At 39.3% G+C, this 21787-nt stretch overlaps 1 protein-coding gene across 1 annotated transcript in view; it reads right to left on the bottom strand.

Annotated features, from left to right (window-relative positions):
- The window catches only part of LOC309586375 (ubiquitin-conjugating enzyme E2 E1-like), a gene marked incomplete at its 5' end in the record, with an annotated part of 43931 nt that overhangs the window by 2359 nt on the left and 19785 nt on the right, over positions 1-21787 (bottom strand). Inside the window, 1 exon segment of the mRNA XM_082303154.1 lies at positions 6406-6538. Within this exon segment, the coding sequence (XP_082159280.1) occupies positions 6406-6538 (133 nt within the window).

Raw genomic sequence — 21787 nt, 5'->3', positions numbered from 1 at the left:
GGAAACACAAGCACCAGGAGCCATTCTCAGAACAAATTTGGTGCAGTTTGCATGGGTTAAGATTATGCACATGAATAAAGGCTGGTGGGTTCACATCCTAAATCCTCATAATTTGTCAACTATCCTCACCTAGAAATTCTATTGTCTGTTTATAGGTCACAGGAGTATTTGCAGAACACATTTGGTAAGCATGCGGTATGACAAGAACACACTAGTGCTTTCTCTAGAGGTGGGACCAGCCCACACATAAAACTTGCCAGTCAATCCTCATTTTTTTCTACTGCCTTTCTGATGCAAAGAATTTGCCTGCAACCCTCGCTCTCACAGGCTTGGGCAGCAGGCCCAAGTGACACCCAAGTGACACCCAAGTGTGGGGTGACACAGCTACAGAACCCTGGTGACTGGCATGTCCCTGTGCACTGAATCCATGCAGTGTTTCCAAGAATGCTCCCGATGCACAGAGCACACGGGCTATTTTTGAACTTGCAAAAGCGGTTACTTGTCACACAGGAGACACCCACACTGCATGCTTGGGGAGATTTTGTGCTTTGTTTCTTGTGAGCTGCCTGGATTTTGGATTAAAACAGGAAGCAAACAAAGGAAACCCCAAATCCCTGCATGTTTGCACATTATGGGGGAAATAGCAAAATGACTGCAAGAGAGCAGAGATGTGTCACCCTCCCACACCTTCTGCAACAAGCTGTCACTCCAAAACCAAGAACTCCTGATGCTTTCTACCTAGGGAGCCTTAGAGGTATAGCAGACAAGAAACCTAAATGACCTTTGCTTCCCAGATCATCTAATCTTCCGAGGAAAGGCAGCAATTACTCCCGGCAGTCATGTGGAAGTCCACGTGCAGCAGCCTGAGCAGTGGGCGGATCTGCCTCTGCCGCACCTGCCCCAGCCCACACTGTTCAGGGCACGTTCGTGGCATTTGCGGTTGCTGGCAGTGGCTCTGCCCTGGGTTCCTGAGCAGCCCTCAGCCCAGCCCTGCTGCTTGCTCAGTGTTTCTGTGTTTGACCTGCACCTTTGGTCTCCTTCCAAGAAGGTTTCTAACTGTAAGCGAGGTAACAATTTTGACAGATTAAACACTTCCAGAAGGGGAAGCATGGAGTATTTCCAAGTTAATACAATAAGGACCAAATAAACAGAGGTCAACAGGTCTAATTTGTAAAGACAGAAAGTTGTTAATCCTGAATCTCAGCACAAAAGCTAAATACTGTGTAGACAGTCTCTCAGTCCAGTTGACTAATAACTGATAACAAAGCATGAATGCTGTTTGCCTTTAAGAGTAAGACTTACTTTTTAATTATTTTTCATGAATGAGGGGAAAGTAAAAATGAAAGAAGACTGCCTTATACTTGCAGAACATCCTGGTTCCTTAACACACCTTAAGATATAATCCTTATGGCACTAAAAGCAGTTTTCTCCAGTTAGAGGAATTCTACCAAGCACTGTGGAAAAAAATCTAAATTTGTTTTCACTTTAGCAGTAACTCAGAACTGGGATGGTGTTAGACACATTCAGTCCATCTGTTTGCCATTCACAATTTTTGCTGATGGCACAAAAGCCAGCAGTGCAGGGAACCCAAATGGAACTGGAATAGGGAGAAATTGGAGGCCCACTTGAAAACAAGCAAAAATATTTAAAGTAAATGTTCATTACACCCTAAAGATGAAAAAAAATTCTCACATAAACCTAGTACATTCAGACCAAAATCAAAAGAAACTGAGTTACTTAGAAGGTAGTGAAGAGAACAGCATGTGGAATAACAGAAAAATATAGTGTAACTGAACAGTTCTTTGGAAATGTCCCACCTGAGATTACATTAATGCAGTAACTATACAGAGTTAAGCACAGCTTTTCAAAAGACATAAAAGAAGCTAATCTCAACCTTACCCTGAAGTGATAGTAGAGGTTAATTTACACAAGCAGCAGAATAGGAGTGGGTGGAAGGAAGTGGTTAGAGGTTATTAATACAAATGATCACAGCACACACACCAGATCAACACAAGTTACTGTTTCCACCTCAGTAAATGAAATATAACCCAACTGTAATGTAACTCTTGGGAAAATGCCCGTTGTAATAGTACAAATACTGAATTCTTAAATTCTAATTATACTTGTTGATCAGATTCTCCTAAATCCAGGCTCACCCAGCACGTGCCTGATTCATTTGCTATCTGAAACACATGCAAAACCAGAATACAACACAAAATGAGAAAACATAAAAAGCAGAGAACAGATTAACATTTTCAAGGTGTTGTATAGAATGCTTGGTTAAATGCAAAAGAACTTCATTATACATATTTAGGACATGAAAGAGAGTATCTGTCCCTGTATCAGATTTCTTCCACTGAAGTTCCTTGTACCATGCAACGCATTTCCAAGTCAAATTTTTAAATCTTTCATTTCTCCAACCTCAAGCACAGTAGTGCAGTCCCTCTTAATATCCTCACAGGAATCTAAGTATCACTTCTAGCACAGTCTTCTGGCTCTCCTACAGCAACATCCTCTCCAAAAACATTTGCTCCAACATACTGAATCGAACCCTCAGCGAGAGCTAGACCTCAAAGACTGCACCTGTATATCCTTCATCACACGCCTCTAGGATGCTCATCAACCACACAGTATTTGTCAGTGTTTATGCCTCAACACCTTCTCTCATACATATTCCTAAGGGCTTGGAAGCTTGCCAGGATGACCATTTTCACCTCATTTTATTTAAGAAAGTAAATCCTTTAATGACATTTCATTTTCAGGTTATGAAATGTGTTCAGCTACAGGCCCTTCACGATCAGGCAGGCCACCACAGCAGCAACTGCCCCCACAGGAGTTACCAAAGACTTAAAGAAGCCATAGAGGTTTTCTTCTACTGGTCTCACCAAGTAAGATTCAAGGGATACTAGTCCTTTTTCCTTACAGAGCTTAATATTTTCAGAGATCAAGGCTTCTAAAATGACATTCTACTCTATTCTAAAATGACTACTGTTCTGTGAGTCCTTACCATCAAAACTGATATACACTGGGTTTTGTTTCAACTAGCTGTTTCTTTATTTCTTGCCCTAAAAGGCACTTACAGGAAGGCTACTGTAATTACATTAGCCTACCACTTAAACACGATCCACAGACAGTATTTACTCACTACTGCAAGCAGTTGGACAATCTGAAATCAACAAAATAGCAGGAATAAAGCAGGAGCAATATGATAATCATATTTTCCACATTACCATTAACACTAGTGTAAATTTTAATACAGGAGCAGCTTTGGTTCTCGAAGGAAGGTTCTTCATTTCAACCTTAAGTGCCCAAGCAGAACAAGTGTGTCCTATTATAGCACCACCATGCTTTCTCCTAAATCCCATCTCAATGAGACTGAAGCTGTATGTATTTTACTTCTGTACACAGATTGTGGTTTGTAAACCAACTCGGACTTCACTAGATGAAAGACTCCGTTTTAACGAAACTGCTACAATTCAGTGAATCACCATTAAACTCATCTTTTAAGGCCTCAATAAGTGTTGCCTATTTGTTTGGTTTTTTAATCCCACCCTTCTTTTCATCTGGGTGAGGGTTTAGATCTGAAGATAAACACAAAGGTATCCTAGTCAGAAGCACCGAGCAGAAAGCAGGGCTGAGCTGGAATGACACAACTGTTTATTTGGTTCTGCATTGGGAAACTTGCCTGTCTCAGTAGCACTGGTAGTTACAGTATGGCCTTGCAAGGCATCCTACTTGACTGTTGAAGCAGCATGGTGGGAACACATCTGAGAGCAAGGACTGCATCTGGCTGGGGAGTTTGTACCATCTACCCTGCCAGTGGTACATACTTCTACTCAGATGGAGCTGCTGAAGGGAGAGGCTGCAGAGTGGACCTCAGACTGCAGGCAGTGCCAAGACCTTTCTCCTAGGCAGGACGGGCAGTAGACCTGCCTGCAAAAGGTGTTGCCCAGGTAGAGGACCTCCTGCAGCAGCTGGCTGAGCTATAGGAGGCAGTGAGAAGCCTGCGTGGCATCAGGGCTGCTGAGGAGGAGTCAGACAGCTGGTCCCAAGCACAGTCTGCACTGGACCTACAGCCCATGGCCAAACAGCCAGAAACTCCCGCTGGCACACACGGATGGGATGGGGGCCAAAAATGCAAAAGAATGGACGCTTGCCACAGCAAGGACCTGCAGGAAGAGACTTGTCCCCAAAGCCTGAGGTGTCCCTGCAGAACCACTTTGCTGCTCTGAGATTGGAAAGACCCACGAAACAGAAAAGACACTGAAGCCAAATAAGGCAGTCCTGAGAGTTAAGGAAAGGACTCTGGTGCATGGGTATTTTTTTCATCAATCCTCCTGGTCAAAGGGAAAGGGTTCAAAAAGGGCTAGTCAAATCTAGCAAACCGACAAATGGTTATGGGACTGGTGCCACAGCCGGGGGTTTGACCGGGCTTGCTTTGGGAAAGCAAGACCATGGGACTTGCTTTGGGAAACCTGGTCTGCTGGGCACTGGTGGGATCCATCTTTCAGAGAAGGGGAAGGGGCCTGCATGGATGAACAAGGAGCTCCTGGACAAACTCAAACACACAAAGGAACGGTACAGAAAGTGGAAGCAAGACAGGTAGCCTAGGAGGAACAGAGAGAGGTGGGCCTGTGAACTCATGAAGTTCAGCAACGCCATGTGTAAGATCCTTGCATCTGTATCTGGGCAATCAAAATCACTTGTGAGATCCCACCTGGAGCACTGCATCCAGCTCTGGGGCCCCCAACATGAGAAGGATGTGGACCTGTTGGAGTGAGTCCAGAGGAGGGCCATCAAGACAATCAAAGGGCTGGAGCACCTCTCATACAAAGAGAGGTTGAGAGAGTTGGGCTTGTTCAGCCTGAAGAAGAGAAGGTTCTAGAGAGACCTTAGAGCAGCCTTCCAGTACCAAAACGGGCCTACAGGAGAGCTGGAGAGAGACTTTTTACAAGGGCACAGACAAGGAGTCATAGCCTTAAAATGAAAAAGGGTTAATTTAGAGGGGATATTAGGAGTAAATCCTTTATTGTGAGGGTGGTGAGGCACTGGAACAGGCTGCCCAGAAAAGTTGTGGATGCTCCATCCCTGGAAATGTTCAAGGCCACGTTGGACAGAGCTTTGAACAACGTGGTCTAGTGGAAGGCATACCTTCCCACAGCAAGTAGTTTGGAACAGATGATCTTTAAGGCCCCTTCCAACCCAAACCATTCCATGATTCTATGATGAACAAGCCTGACCTGTAGCATAGAAAGCAAAGGTGTAACAACGCACACATGGGAAAGCAAAAGATCTCTCTTTAAATGCTCACTGGGCTCACAACACAATAAATTGCGTACAGTTGGTTGGACAACAAATTATTCAGCAAATTAAACAACAACAACCCTACTCTAAAGTGAATTGAATTCTAACATGAGAGAACCATCTGTGTTGCCAGAGAATCTCCAAAAAGAGATGGACAGATGTCAGCAGGAAAGCACTAGAGATGTCCCAAGGTAGACCACGCTGTTTGTGAACCGGAACACTATCTTAGGGGTAGAATTGAAGGACCTGTTGGTACGACCGAAACCCTGAAATTATGTGAGCAAGAACAGGCAAACAGTTTCCTTAATTTGGCAAGCTTGTATTAATTTGTCTTGCGTAAGCAATTAGCATTGCTCTGCTGAGATGGACCGATGGCCTGAAGAAGTCCTTTCTGCTGCAGACTAGACCAAAGCCTGAAAAGATGGTGCAGTCATTGGCATGTATCTCATCAATCAAACAACTTTTAAGTAGAAAGTTAAACATGCACATAAATGCTTTCAGATACAAGACAAACACCAAGTGTATACACAAGCACCTCTTGTAACCCAACACTCTTCCTGTGGTCACATATTGGAACCACCAGATAACATTTACTCACACTGGTATTTGCCTTAGAGCACTGGAACACAACAACACTGGAATGTAAGAGCTTCACAAATAACACACCTACAGAAAATTTGTTACTGTACAAATAGGTGAACAACACAAGCGTCCAACAAAACTGAAAAATTAAATACTACTTTAGCAGCCAAAACACACGTAACTTATGCTTACAGTACCTAGGTGGTTTGAGAAACAAGTATTTGAAGTATTTCTTCTCAAGTTTATCTACTTCTCAGTTTCTCAGTCCTGTCCAATGCTTGCACTAAATGCTTAGGACTTCTTATAAACAGAAGCAGGAAAAAAGAAAACAAGCTCTAAAATAATTATCAAGAGGACTGGAAAAGCTGTTAACATTAGCTAATAGAAACTAATTTAATGCCTAAAATGAGCTTAAGTTTGTTCTTAAGAGTGGATTTCAAATGGGCTGTATTCCATTAACACTGCATGCTATCCATGTTTAGCACTCATGACTTAAGATAGTAGCTACAGATCTCTTACCTTTGGAGGCTTGAAGGGGTATTCTGGTGTAAACGTGATGTCAAGGAAGAAAACACCTCCCTCATAGACTGAACCTGGAGGTCCTAGAATGGTCGATCTCCATTCGTAGATGTTATCACCTTTGGGGCCAGCGCTAAGAGATAAAAACCAAAATCATTTAGAAATACTACCACAGCTCAAATAAATATGACTTCTTACATTCTTCAAGTATGATATAGAAGAAATATTTCAGTCTTACTCTTCATACACCACCTGAAGTAGAGACTGGGATTAAAAGAAGATTGAATGCTCTCAAACACTCAGAGGTCTTACCTGAAGTTATCAGCGTTCCAGCCTGTTTAGCAAAGCTGAGAAACTAGAGGTGGGGTATGGTTCCATCTTCTCTCTCTCGACAGATACAAGAGCAGCATTGCCCAGAACTACTCCTAAACATACTACACTATCAATACAACACAAGAGCTAAGTTTCAAAGAACAATTTCCTACTGTATTTCAGAAATGGCTCTTCCACCTCAGTCTTAATAAAACTATCACATTAAAGACTATACTAAACAAATTAAGGATTTTTGTTCATTTTTAAAATCTTGTTTGTTCTTTAAATTAAAATATATCCTGCACTATTGTTAAACAAAGTCTCATAGTATAATTGAAGAAGCCAAATTAATGATGACGCTCTTAAATGTCAAAATTTTCTACATTTTTATAATTTTGCTGCACTGATTTCTAAGATGAGGCCACATGATCTTACCTTGTTGATACTGCTTGCATTGTGGAACTGCCTTTTTTAGGGGGAATTAAAATCACTGTGTCAAATTAAAACAGCACTTTCTCAAATTAGCTCTGCCTAATTTGAGACTGCCTAACCTGCCAGCAGCTCACTACGAGCAGTACAAACTAAAGGTGTTGCAAAGATCAAATGTCTGCTTGTTAAAATTAGTTTTACTTATATCCTCAGACACTTGCACTCTGTAGCGTGCCATATGTCACTGAGTATTCTAAGTACAGCTCAACCTGTAAAGCCATTAATGGTGTAGGACTCCACTGCTGCCTCTTCCCTTCTGTACTGCTATGGTAGTATCTTATTTGTAAGATGCCAGAGCTGGAAAAACCGTTTGCATAACAGGAGGTGGTGACACAGCTTTTTCCATCATGGACATACCATGGTTTCAGAAATCTCTTCTCCCCTTCTTCTGAAGGGGATGGATCTTAATGTTCCTAATACAATGAAAACTAGCCTTGCTCTTCTTTCCCCCTTCTTTTAACAAGGCTCCTCTAAGACAGAAGGAAAAAAACAGGCTCTTTTCATATTACAACAATCACAGAGCAGCATTACTTGAGAGGGAAGGCAATACAATAAATTCAATATACACATGACAATATGCATTTGATTAATGTGCAAGGAACCAGAGTAATCACTAAGTGTTAATAACAATGTAACAAATAGAAATACAATTGCAAGAACATAAATTGTCATAATAACAGTGATCAGAGACACTTTTTTTTCCCCTGCTTTTCCCAATACCGGTGAACATGTTCTCGACAGCAGGGGAATCCAGAGAGAGAAAGGGAATTAATTCTGTTATCAAACCTAATGTTTTGGGGTTTTTTCAGATTAACCTAGTAATAAAATTTCACAAATATGCTGGTGCTAGGTAATTCAACAATCATGAAGTTATGACTAAAAGCATGCTTCCAGGGAAAGGAAAGCACCTAAGAAAGCAGTAAAGGAAGACACATTCTCTGCAAATGATGCACCAGCCACAAGGGAAAGATTTTTCTCTCCAGAACACAAAACCCAGCACAGCTCAAGATCAGTATTAAATTAAAGTAAAAGCCATTCCATCCTGAACACTCCTGGCATTCCACTCCACCTTAATGACTTGTCCCTGTCCTGTGCAGGTCTATATATTTGGGCAGTCAGTACTCTCCAGCTACCACTTGTGCATTAGACTGGAAAAGTGTTGTATTTCGACAGGAAGCTCTACCTCTGGAAAGACACCAACTTAACTGTGCAAACTTACTGAAAAGGACTCTCTGGGGCACCCTTAGCCACTGCTCCAAGGAATCACCTCTTTATGTACCTATTAGCAACCTCCTGACACACTGTCATTACTGCAAGTTGCACCGGCAATCATCCTCCCCTCCCTCCCCTAAAGATGGAGCTACTGAACGGGAACAGGTACTTGAGCTTTGTTAGCACCGATTCAGTGTTGGAATTTATATCACCAGAACTGCCAATGGGGAGCACTTCAGCACTCAAGAAATGTGATGTGCGATTAGCACTGAATACAGCCCTCTGAACCAACGAGAAATATTTCAACATTTCGCATTTTATTTCCAGCTTCAGCCCAAAGGACTGTCAATAAAAAAATCCCACAGACTTAAAAAATATATTATCATTAGTAATAGTCCTAGAAATCTCTTGTATCCTATTAGGTTTCCAATTAGAGCTATCACTGCACACAAGTAATATACTGCCATATTAAGAGTGCAACATCTCTGTAAGACATCAGTAGGCTTTAACAATGATGTACTAAGCTTTCCTTTTAAGCTTTTCATAATTCAATTAACAGAGTAAAACAGCTGTGCATGTCCAACTTTTAGACATTAACATTGATTTCTTATAAAAGAAAGACTGAAAGAGGAAGATGCAAGTCAGCTTCAAGTATGATACTGCTTAGATTTAACTTAGGACTAGTAATATCAAACAGCTCATGAAGACCTAGTGCATAATAGAAAAGTGACAATACTTGACCACAGTGTAAGAACAGTGGCATTAACTTTTGGTGGAGATACAGAAACTGTCACAGGTTAAAGATCACATTCTTTGTTTAAAATCCTTGCAATTATCTGCTTTGAAAAGAAATTCACTGATGCATGGACACAAGGCTCACTGGCACAGCTGTCACCTTGCCTGATATGTGCCACCAGTGCTCAAATTAAGTGTCTAGATCTACTAATACTACATTTTGAAGCTGTCCAACATATGACCACTGGGAAGGCAATTTTAACCAATTAAATAGAAATAGTTTCCACTGCAAGACGAGAGTTTCTGTATTAACTCAGCAGCCCACAACCTCTTCACTTCCAAAGAAAGAAATGAGTAAAAGACCAGCAATTCAGAGTGAAAAATGACATCCAAAAGAAAACTGAAAAGATCCCAACCCATTATTATCCTATCAAGCAGCATGTGTTACACTGCAGTGCAACTGAGATCTCTCTTGGAAAAACAGTGATATACTCAGTGAAGACACACTGCACCTACTGTAACAACTTATCCTGATCATTCCCAATGATGCTGGCTTATCCCCCAGACAGATGTTATGACAGAAACACTCCTTGGGAAACCTCCCAGTGGCAAGGTATTGTTCAAGGAATATCTAATTTTCCAAGTCTAGAAGCAGGAAAATGCAAGGCATTACCTCCTGGTAGACGCAAGGCAGGGATAAAGTCTCAGCACAAGCGAGACCAAGCTCAAAGTCCTGCATGGGCCAAGTCCCAACCAGCCTTATGCTGCTTTGGAAAAACCTGATCTTGCCCTGCCTCTCTTTGCTGGCAGGTGCCATATTCTTTCTCAACTTAAAAATCCAACAGGTAAATTAGAAACACCTAGAGCAGAGGCTGGGGAGCAGAACAATGCCTAGGTAAATTAGCTGCAGATGCCTTGCAGTACTGAGAAACTGTAAACACAGAACTCCATCTCAGAGATTCAGTGTTCATGGAGAAGACACACACATGCACTTTCACATATGGAAAAAGCTGAAATGACAGTCTGCAAGAACACCCAGCATGTGACTGTTTTGTATTAAGCCAGCCAGAGACAACCTCCATCACAGGTCTGCAATACATGATACCACCCCGATATTTTGCTCACACAAACTCAGCTTCCTCCTCTGCCCTGGCACCCTGGGCAAATCACTCAAAATATGCCTATGCCACGGAGGGAAGGCAGGACTTCTTGGTGTTCACCACATACCGCTAATGTATAAAAATCCCTGGGAACACAGCGATGGTACTTTCCAGAAGACTGACTCAGAGTCTGTTGTTTATGTAAACATGCTAGTTCATTTGGAAACTACCCAGTCCTTTCTAGGAGTTTGACCGAATGATAATTTAAGTGCTCCTTTCAGTGAAAATTCAGACTGGCAAATAGTTTAATTCCTCTTCTTTGAGATACAGAAGACACACAATAGCAGATCACTGCAGTGATAAATCAAAATAGTTGATGCTACAAACACTAGGTTAATACCCTGATGTACCAAAGCAGCACATATTCCTTTTAAAAGCTAACTAATTTAGCAAAGTAGTTTAGAAGTGCCAGAGACTGCTATTCATCAGGGTGATGAGAAGAAAGGCAATTCCATGGTATGATAAAGGAAATAACACCTAATGAAAACCTACAGTATGTTTCAGTTAAAATTGCAAGTAACAAACCCACGAACTCATACACCAACTACTCCATATCCCTATTGCTATTTTTGAGGCTATTTCACCCTAAACACGAAGAGTCTGATGAAAGTAGTTAAGCTGTTTGGAAGCTGCACACTTGAGGAAAATAAATATAAATTCTAAAAACACCGCAGACATGACCTTTTCCAAGGGACATAGATCAGAAAACAAACAACATACTAACGGTACATGGGAATTTCAGGGTGGCAGAGAATCTAATGATCTCTAAAGTAAAACTGCACCTTTACAAACTGATAGCAATATCAATTTTTTTGCTGTTGCTTTGTTTTCTAGTAAGAAACACTTAATGGCAGAACATAGAAGTGCATCTTAGTTATGGACTTACTAGGCAGCTTTAGGAAATAGCTAAATGTTAGAAGGTCCCTTTGCTCCTTCCCCCCCTGCCCCCTTTTTTTTTTTTCTTTTTCTCCAAAGATGCAAGCCCAAAACACATTAGAAGTTTTGGCTGCCAGGCAGGCAGCATATCATTCTCACCTGAAGTTCTGCTGCACCTTGATTTTCCCTTCAAACCCACCTCACTCCTCCTGACCTCAGGGTAAATACACTTCCTTTCCTTGTAGCCCACTGGGTGGGTCCACACTGAATTTGTTCACTTATATTGTTAGACTGAATCTGGTGGAGAGATTGGAAAAGCACCCCAGAAATACTGGATCACTGGGGAAGGCAGGTGCCACCTCTACAAAGAAGCAGGACAGCTCATCTATCTTAGCCATTGAAAACAAACACCTCCAAAATCCCCCATCCAAAGAAATTTTGCTCTACAGATCTTTAAGCAAGCTGTCTTAACATAGGAGTGCTGATGAACAGAGTGAAAACCAACAAAACAAAATGCAGCTAATCCTTTGGTCTAAACATCGCTTCAAAACCTTCATATTAATGCACAGTTCTAATTTTAGAAATAAACTGTCACCTTCTGCACATGCTTTAGCTACCAAAATCTATTATTATTATTTTTATTACTACAGCACTGAGACATTCCATTCATAGGCAGGACCCCACTATGCCAAGCCTGCTACAATACAATCCAAAGACCTGTGTACACAATTTACAAAGGTTTTTCAATTATAAAATAAGCATTAAAACATTACACACTTATTAGGAAGAAATTCAAATAGACAAAACAGAAGTAGTTAAAAGGATACCCGGGGCCATCCATTTCATTGCTATTTTTTTGGCAAAGTAGTTTAAAAGTGAGATGCCTCCCATTTTTAAGTCAAAGAATGGAAATTAAAGGAAAAGAAAGAAAAAAAAAATCACAACACAAGACAACTACTCCTGGGCAACCATGGAAAATTAAAGATAATATACTGAATTACTACGTGCCTATGTGTATCAGCAGCAATTTTTGTCCACTGTCATTACACACAACCAAGCTGCTCCTCCGTGTTAACACAAAAATGATGGATTGATATCAGGTGAAATTCCTGCAGGCTCAATGAGAGACAGAGGGAAAAGACAGCAAGAGAAAAAGCTGCAGCCAGCTTTAGTTAAAACATGGGAAGGGAGCAAAGGAGGTAGAGGTAAAATTGCAAAAATAGAACTTAATTCTCCCTCTAGTTCATGTTCAGGGATATGGTTTTCAAGTACAAAACTGTAAATATTATTTTTCTTGTAAGTCATTGAAAGTATTGTGTTTTCTGTCTTCAATTTAAAATGGTAGTCACAATATTATTGCACAAGTGTAAGTCCCTTACAAATCCCACCACATTTCTAACAGAGTTAGAAATAATATCATTCTTCTCTGCATTTTCATGCACAAAATTTCTGTTTTAGCATCTGGGAAAGCTTTTCCCTTAAGTATCAGCCTAAGGTAAAATTAGGAAGGTTTGAACAATTGCACAAAGCTTAAACTGGAGGATAAATGGTGCAGTGAATTACTTTCCTACTAGGTTAAAAAAGGAACTAAATAACTAAATAGCTCTGATAATGGAGCTGATAAGGTGTAATGCAGGGATTTATGGGACCTCAAGGAGGACTGATCAGGGGGATTTTTTCGTGAGAAGAAAAAAAAAAAAGACTATGTTTTCCAATTTATAAAAAAAAATACTTGGCAATAAGATCACACAACAACCAAGAGGTACTACAGCCAAGATCTCGTTCTTTTTCTATTACAAGAGGAACAGAAATGCCGTGGGGTACTTGCAAATTTAGGACTTTTACCCGAAGTATTTCGGTCTCTGCAAAATATTACTGTGAAGTTACTACTAAATTACTTGGTGAAAAGGCCAACCCTCTTAAACAATTTCACTGCAGAGTTTGATTTTTAAACCAGGCTTCAAAGATTTAAAATAAAATCTCAGTTTTGACCTCAGGGAGGTCAGGAGAAGATTTATGATATTCTCAGGAGTGTGCTACAGCTCTATTTAGTTCAACAATAATCACTCCAATTTAGGAGCAAGTCCTTATAAAAAGGGTCAAGAGAAATTAATCCATTTAGCATTGGTTCCAAAATTGAAAATAAATCCAGCCTGCTCAGTTCTCAAGGGTTTCAGTTTTTCTTTCCAGTGGCTTCTTCCTAGCCTTCTCTACTGCAAAGTACAGGAAGCTTGTCCCACTACATACATGTAGGAACATTGTCAGTGTCAAACATGACTGCAGAGAGGCTGTTTCTGTAAGTCTGAGACTTTAGTATGTACAGTATGGAAATACAGAAAATGCCAAACTAAGTAATCAATAAAATTATTTTCATTGTATGCAAATCTTTTTCTTTTCTCCTCATAGTTTTAGTTTGAGGCTGTGACCAAAAATTAAATGAATTAAAACATCACAGTTTATATGTGACCTTACATGTCCCATTAAATAATATCCTGCATAAGAAACAATAAAACAAATTGGGAAAGAGTAACAGAGAATCTGACCCACCTAACAGTTAGCAATGTCTTATTTGAAATGACAAGATGATGTGATGGTAGAATCTGTGGTCTGCCAACATAACCTTATATTATTTTTAAATCAGTTTCCTTCCTGCCATTTGTCTACTGACTAACAACTACCAACATGGGGACAGAAATTCCTACACATCATCAGACTGCATTTCCAAATTATTTATGTATTTATAGCACAGACGTATAATTTACAATTGGTAAGCAAAACCAGGCAGTTTCACAAATGCACTATTTCTGCAACTACACCATTTTTTGGCGGCCTCTTCATATTCCAACAGGTTATTGGAAATTGGTATAGAAATATAACTAGTGAACCTATTTATTTCTGTAATTTTAAACAAACTAAACTGGTTGCCTAGCATCAAATTGACAGATCTATAATTAAAGACAAATAAAAGACAATCAATACTACTAACAAATATGAAAGTTCTTGTGTCACCAATCTCAAATGTGGTATACTCCTCAAAAGAAAACAAATCCACTTCCTCCTGGCACTTACTGGGATACAGTAGGTTACTCATACATGGAAAGGAAACTACCCCCTCTGACAACTAAACAGTTCAATAATGCCCCCTTTCCCTCCATAAGCCCTAGAGGTGCTACACTGAATGATAACAGGGCTCTTTCCTAAATACTGTGCTTTATCCATTAAAGAAATGGAAATCTACTACAATTAACCTGCCATTCGAGAATCAAGCTGGGACCTACCTCTGTGTTTGTGTCTATCATGCCCATCTCCTGTCTCGTTCTCATCAGTGTGAGAATACGGAAGCCAATCTCACTACGCAGATACAACCCAGCGCATCATAAATATTTAGGAGCCCTGTAGTACATCAATTGTAAAAGTAATAAATTTGAACCCACATGATCTGGATGCTTCTGTCTCTTCACAAGTCACTTGCCCTGTCAAGGAAGAAAAAATAGAGGATCCCACCTATTTCATAAGTCTACCTATCCAGCACTGAGCTAACACAGTGGGGACTGTTTATTTTGGACTTTATCATCCATTTGCTGTACTGATTTCATTATAATTCTATAGATCAAGAAATGCATACCCTAAATAAGTTAGATTAAAGGGCAACAGCAGCTACAAACCAGCTTGAAAAAAACAGCCCCAGAAAGTTAAAGATGATGTGTAACACTTGGCAAGATGCCCCTTCTATGCTGAAAATTGAAAGCAAACAAGTCTCTTGAGCTTCCCCAAACTAACAAGGACAAGATTCTTGAGGCTTCACCCAACTGTCTCCTTGAGCTAACTTCCTTACTTCCATGGGGAGGATAAGGGCTACTTGAAAGAGAGGAGACAACACATTGCCAGACTAGAGATGCACTACCATCTCTCTTGCACTGAATGGTAGGAATTCTGCTGGAAGTCTGTACTCAGAACAGATGAAGTAATATTTTAAGATTACTAGTTTATATGCAACTTTTAAGTTTTCAAGATAACATAACCTAAGGGGAAAAAAAAAATCTGCTCCTGTCCTCTACCACATGTTCCTAAACTGATGTATCTGTCCCATCGCCTACCTACCAGCCAATCAACTCCCCCTAAAACATGCTACAAATTAGAACAATCCATCAGCCAACCAACAAAGAGAGTCCCCTCCCCTTTAGATAGGTAGAGTCAACATCACCTAACCAGAGAAACAGGCCATCCCAGTATCTTGGCTTCACATCTTTATACTGCTTCCCATCAGCATACCAATGCTGATACCGATAACATCATGTTGCTAAACAAAATACAGTATGTCTTGAAGGACATATCTTAAAGATATATAAAAGATAGAAAGAAAAAAAAGTCTTATCTCGATGTCTTCCTCTTCTTCTTTACCTACATTAAACCTCCTTTCCTTGCCATTCACTAAATAAATCAAGATCATTGCATTTGAATTAACCTATTTCACTGTGTGTGCTAACAGCAAAACTACACAAACTAGCCATTAACAGCTCAAAATTTGGTTACTCAAAACAACAACAAAATATTCTCAATTATGCTGTACTACCCACAGCAACTCTTTCCTGATTTTCACAGTTCTAAACTATCAAAATTAGCTGGCAGAAAAGTAAAGTAACTTGAAAGCACTGCCTTTGAGTTTTGAAACTCTGGCATGCATAGACTAGAAACAGAAATCTAAGATGAGAGTTTGCTTTAAGTAAAACAAAATTACCTACACTGTAATAGAGCATAGCTGCCAGCCCACTACATAGCAGCCACTAAAAATGGCTTATATACCACTGCAAGTTGTTCTCATTAAGAACACGAGTCAGTCACAATAGCTAGCCAACATTTACTGTAGTAGATGCAAATATTTTGAAGGTGATAAGAGGGAAAAACTTTAAAAAAACCCCAAAAATCTATCAAGAGATTTAAGAAAAATAGAACTTCGATTTTTCTACAGCAGATTCACATGCATAAGGATAGCGTAAACAAGCATTTGCAATGGCTTTCCAAAGTTTGTTAATTTGTTTTCAAAGTATTAGGAACATTAAATTTAATCTACATTAGGAGCCACAAGAGGACTAAGCAGTGCTTTTAAATAAAGTATAGTTTTGTGGTCAATTTGCATGCCTTAACTTGAAGAACAGATAGTCCTTAACAAATTATTGGCCTTTTTCTCCAGAACCCTATTTGGCAATTGATATTAAGCAACTTCCCCGTGCAAAGCAAAAGAACTCACATGGATGAATTTTGAACTTCCCAATGCCTTTACTTCATGACCCTTTTACTTGGAAGCATATCCCAAATGTAAGGAAACATTAATGACAATGAAGCCATGAAGTGACAAGCAATAATAGTTTCAAGTTAGGGCATTACATCACTTACACCTTTTATGAAAAACACATTACATTCACACAAGCCAACACTTGGTGTCTTCTCCTCCCTCATTTCCACCAAAGAGAGATGACTTAGCAACAACTTAATAAGCTGAAAGACAACTCCTACGTGTGGCAGTTAAGTTCTGCTGACAGAGGACCACAGCATGCAGGGAACAGGGAATTGCCAGGGAGCACAAGAAATCCAGGCATCTTTCTCAACATCACTCCTGGTCCCACATGGCTTAGAAACTTGCTCCTTCAGCTGATCACTGACATTCTTAGTTTAAATTAAATTTAAACTTTTTCTGCCATGAAAAAAAAAAAAAAAAAAACCACAAAACCAAAACATGCTAAATTCACACTTTAAGTACCTGAAACCACTGATATTAAATAATACTTCATGTATGTTGCCATGGAGGCTGTTCTAGTCATTAAAAAAGAAAGACATTTTCCTCACAAACTTCAGGTGCAATCCAAGAAATTCACAAGAAAAGGTCTAAAATACACATTTCTTCATTGGATGGTGGTAACATTCTAATTGGTAGTAGTTCTAGCATGAGGTTTTCTATTGCATGTCATAAATAGAGGCTGAAGGAGGAGACCACACCTCACAGAAACAAGCATCTTAGAGACAGAGAGCAGCATACATTTTCTAACCTTTTAACCTCAGCATTGTTACAAGTAATACTTTGAAGCAAGAGTGACAAGATTATAACTATGTTTTGAGAGTTGCACCTTGCTTTTGTTATGCTGTAACCATACAGGCAGTAACAGAAATAAATGCCTAGGAAACTGCAAAACTGACACAGAGACAGATGAGCGGTTTGCACCTAATATTACACCATTAATTTTTTGAACACGAACTGAACACATTGCTTCTAATTAGGTACAAATATGAAAACAGCATAATAGCACACAGTGGTATGGCAAAACACCTGGAAGAACTGCCAGCCTTAATACCCGTGCTTGATGCAATTTTACATACATAACAACATAAGAGAAATAAATCTATCACTAACTACAAATCGCAGGGTTTTTGAGCATGAAGGTAGGGAAAAAGCTCTCTAAGAACAAAGAAAAGTGATGTGTTTCCAGTCACTCCAGATTCATTCACTTTGATTTTTCTTACTAAAAGGCATTTCAAGTATTTCTCTAAGTGAAATAAAGATGTTCAAACACCAGTACGTTTACAATGTAAATATATTTACACTGTGTTGGAAAATTTCTCATCCAGTCTAGACAATCCTACCTGAACTTTCAAAATAAAATTACAAACAGGTATTTCTTCATTTAAGTTTCTATATCAAGACCTCAGTTCAGGAAGGCCAGTAAATAAAACTCTCAGAGTACACACAAATAGCCTTCTCAACAAATTAGTGAGAATAGACAATTTCCAAAGGTAGCTGACACTCCCATCCTTAAAAGTGACTTATCTTTTTTTTTTTTTTTTTTTTAATTTTCTATTGGGTTTTTAATCAAATGTCGTTACAGGTTAGGATGAGCCAACTATTTTTCCAATTAAGGTAAAATAGCTGAAAATAACTCTCCTCTGCTGAGCTTGTACCTGTCAGAAGAATAGAACACATCACTCACCAAAAATCATCCCAATGACAGTATCATTAACAGGTTAGCAAACTAACCAATACTAATACGATTTTTAAATTCACTCTATATAAATATATAGAAAACCCATGTAACTTTCAGCCATGAGTTAATGATACTGCAAACTTGAAATCCAATCAGGAAAAGCCAACCTTAATCTTAAGTACTGGAGTAAGACACCAAAGTGAGTATTTGTTTTGTGCTTTAAGACTCGATTCTCTGAGAGACATACTAATTTGACAAAAATATAATAGAAAATACTTTTAGAAATCACTCTTAAAAGTGCTTTTGTTATATATATATACACACATATATGAATGTGTGTCATAGAGCACAAACTTTTTACAACATGACTTACAAAGACATTTTTTTCTAAACACAATTTTCCCCCTATAAAACAATGTTAAAATAAACTTCAGTTCACACGTAAGTGTACTAGAGATAGTATTACTGCAAAGATTTTGATCACAGGGCAAGTGCAAATTTTATCTACTAGCTTATCAAAAGAAATACAGATCCATCAGGCTGGATCTGATCTGAAGTCCACCTAAATTAACACCTTGTATCTCACTGGCTTCCAGTGTCAAATTGGAAAGAGATGGGCATCAGAAGGGTTCTGCCAGGTCTTCTGTTTTCCCCTACCATAGCAAGACCCTCGGTGGTAACTGCTTGAGCATCAACACCAGGCATCCATGTTTTCCTTCTGAAATCAGTATTATGAATAAGCTGCAGTAATTCTGTCTGATTTTGCCCTCCACAGAAGCCTGAGGCTTGCTTAATTCCTGGTTTCGGTAATGTAATACAGCATGGAACTCCTGTGCCCCATTTCATTCTGCAAAAAGTAAAAAAAAATTAATTTCATTATCTTTTAATCTCGTTCTATATGCCTTTGTTCTTAGAAGAGGAAAAAATACCTTCCTGTCTATTTTTTCTAGAGGTTAAAAAAACAAGAAAAAGGCTCAGGCTCCTCCAGGGAAGGGGTCACAGCACCAAGCATGATAGAGTTCAAGAAGTGTTTGGACAATACTCTTGCACATGGTGTGATCCTCGAGGATGGTGCTTTGCAGGGCCAGGAGTTGGACCCAATGATCCTTGTGGGTTCCTTCCAACTCAGCATTTTCTGTGATTTTGTAAATGATACATTTATTGGTTTCAGTTTTTTGGATTTTGTTTAAAGGAAACAATCCCTGTATCTTTACATGAGAAGTCCTCCAGTTTCTTTTTTAATAAATTCCATCTCTCCTTTCCAAAATCCACCTACTTCTCTAATACACTCTTTTAGCTAAAGTGGACACCATTCCACAGAAGCTGATAGATGAGCCATTACTTTGTATGTGCTTGAATTAAGCCTTTTCTCATTCGCATGACCCTTTTTTCAAAATGGGAAGACTTATCACCATAGGTGATAATGCCCCTAGTGAGCACAAGGCCAGTAAAGAGTAAGTTTCTTTCCCTACTTCCAAGTTTGCAGCAAACCACTCTTTGCTAAAGACCTATCCTGTAAGCATACATTTGTCAAGTCTCTTTCTAAAAGCCAGTATTTCTTTATCAGTCTGGGCTAGTTGAAATCAATGACAAAAATTCCATCAAGTTCAACAGAACTAATTCACACACAATGCGGGGCAGAGAAACCTCTTGGGAACCCGGCAACCCCCACCCCAACAAACCCAGCAGCAATTGCAAAAGCCAGATCACTGAAGAGCACTTGGACTGGGGGGTTGCTTCATCACACTTAGCCCAGTCAGTAATTATGGCATTCCTCATTCCCACTGACAGCAAAGAACACTTTTGAAAGCATCCTTGTTGCATCTGCGTCCCAAGAAAAGACAAAATATTGTATTTTTAATGGAAGAGTAAAATCTAAAGGTTTGTTATCAATCAATGCTGCTGCTGAGCATCTTCAAAACAAGCACCGAGCTTTGCTTCTGTCATTAAACTGACAGTAGTTTTTAGATAATTACAGAAGAGCAGAACCTTATAAGGAAAGCACAGAGCTCTGCAAAGAGCTGAACTCCTCTACAGGAGACATTTTAAGGTTCTTCTGTTTAAAGTCACATGATTTATCCAAGTTACCTTTCCTAGACTCCCAATATAAGAATTTGGAGGTCAGGAATATTTTGACTAAAGCCTAGGTAGTTCTAATTGTTGTTTCTATTAGCTTTTGCTCAACTACCTTTTTCTTTTCTTTCTGAATCTACAGACGGGGGTTTGTTTTGGGCTTTTCTGTTATGTGGTTTTAGGTTTGGAGTTTTTTGGAGGGGTTTGTTTTTGTTTTGTTTTATATCTTTAGCATATCAAGATATTTCTCCTCCCTAGCCCCAACATGTAGAAACTGTGTAGTTTAAAGTCCTGCTGAGATCTGCAGGCATAAATGTCAACTATAATAGTCTAGCCTTTTAACATATTTCTTTCTTCACTCCTGATATTTTCCCACTCCGTGGAATTAATTCCATAACCTGAAGTGCCACTTATTAAAAAGGCAAGACATGGTAAAGAGCTTGCTACCATCATCACTTCCTTTACAGAAATATAGTGATTTCACTCATTACAGCACACTCAAGTTTAATCAACGCTGTGGCTTCTGCTCTGTGTAGGTATTAATCATTTATAAGTCTTCGGATTCTATTGCTCACTTTGTAGGTCATTTCCATAGGCATTCCCTTGTAACCTGATCAGACATGATGCAAAAAAGTCACTTCTGGGATGACATGTTATGAAAAGGGATGTGGAAAAGGAGCATGAAAAGGGATAAAGTCAGTAAGGGAGGAGGATTTCTGGTCCCAAAGAATACAAGACAGGTGTGCACATGTGTATGTGGAAGGAGGGAGAAAACCACTTTTTGTGCAAGCTGGGATTGGACAAAGAGTTCAATGTAATGCTCAGAGCAAAAGTAGATTTTAGTCTATAGGCAACTTAATTGGAAGAAACAAACTCCCCCCACCCCAAACAAATCCCTTCACCATACTCTTCTGGTACAACAGCTCAAGGCATCTTGTTTAAACCTAGGAGCATGAGTTTAATATTGCTCCCAATCACCATAATTAATTATACTGACTTCGAACATTGATGGTAGCCACATGCCTACCCAATTCCATTTCAAATTCTGTTAAGTTCTTGGCCTCAATAATTTCCTATGACAGTAAGTTCCAGAGACTAATTATTTGTGTGAAGTACATGCATAATATCTTCCTTTTATTGCTCTTCTATTTGACACCTCTGATTTCAATAGAACATCTCTGTTCTTCTGTTATGAGAAGAAGAAAACAGATGTTTCTAATTTATTTTCTCTTACGCTAGAATTCAGTGCAGCATGAAGTTAGCAGTTAAATGACTGACGTAATTCATCCTGATTGTGTTCTTCCAGACAGAGTAAACTTACCTGCCTACTAGGAGGATCAGAGAAAGATGAGCAAAGAAGTAAAGAAATTCAAACCTATGAACTTTAAGCATAAGGCTTATGACAGAAAATGAGAAAACAAATACCAAAAGCATTAAAAAATGCTCCCCTATTCGATGCTGGTATGTCCATATTTGGAAAACATTCAAACCAAACCAAAAAACCCACTCCAACGAACCACAAACTAACCAAATGAAATACAGTGTGTGTGG

Source organism: Coloeus monedula (genome assembly GCF_965178545.1).
Source record: "Coloeus monedula genome assembly, chromosome: 1".
NCBI classification, from domain to species: Eukaryota; Metazoa; Chordata; class Aves; order Passeriformes; family Corvidae; genus Coloeus; species Coloeus monedula.
Note: the sequence above shows the minus strand (reverse complement) of the source record. Positions and strands in the feature narration are given on the sequence as shown.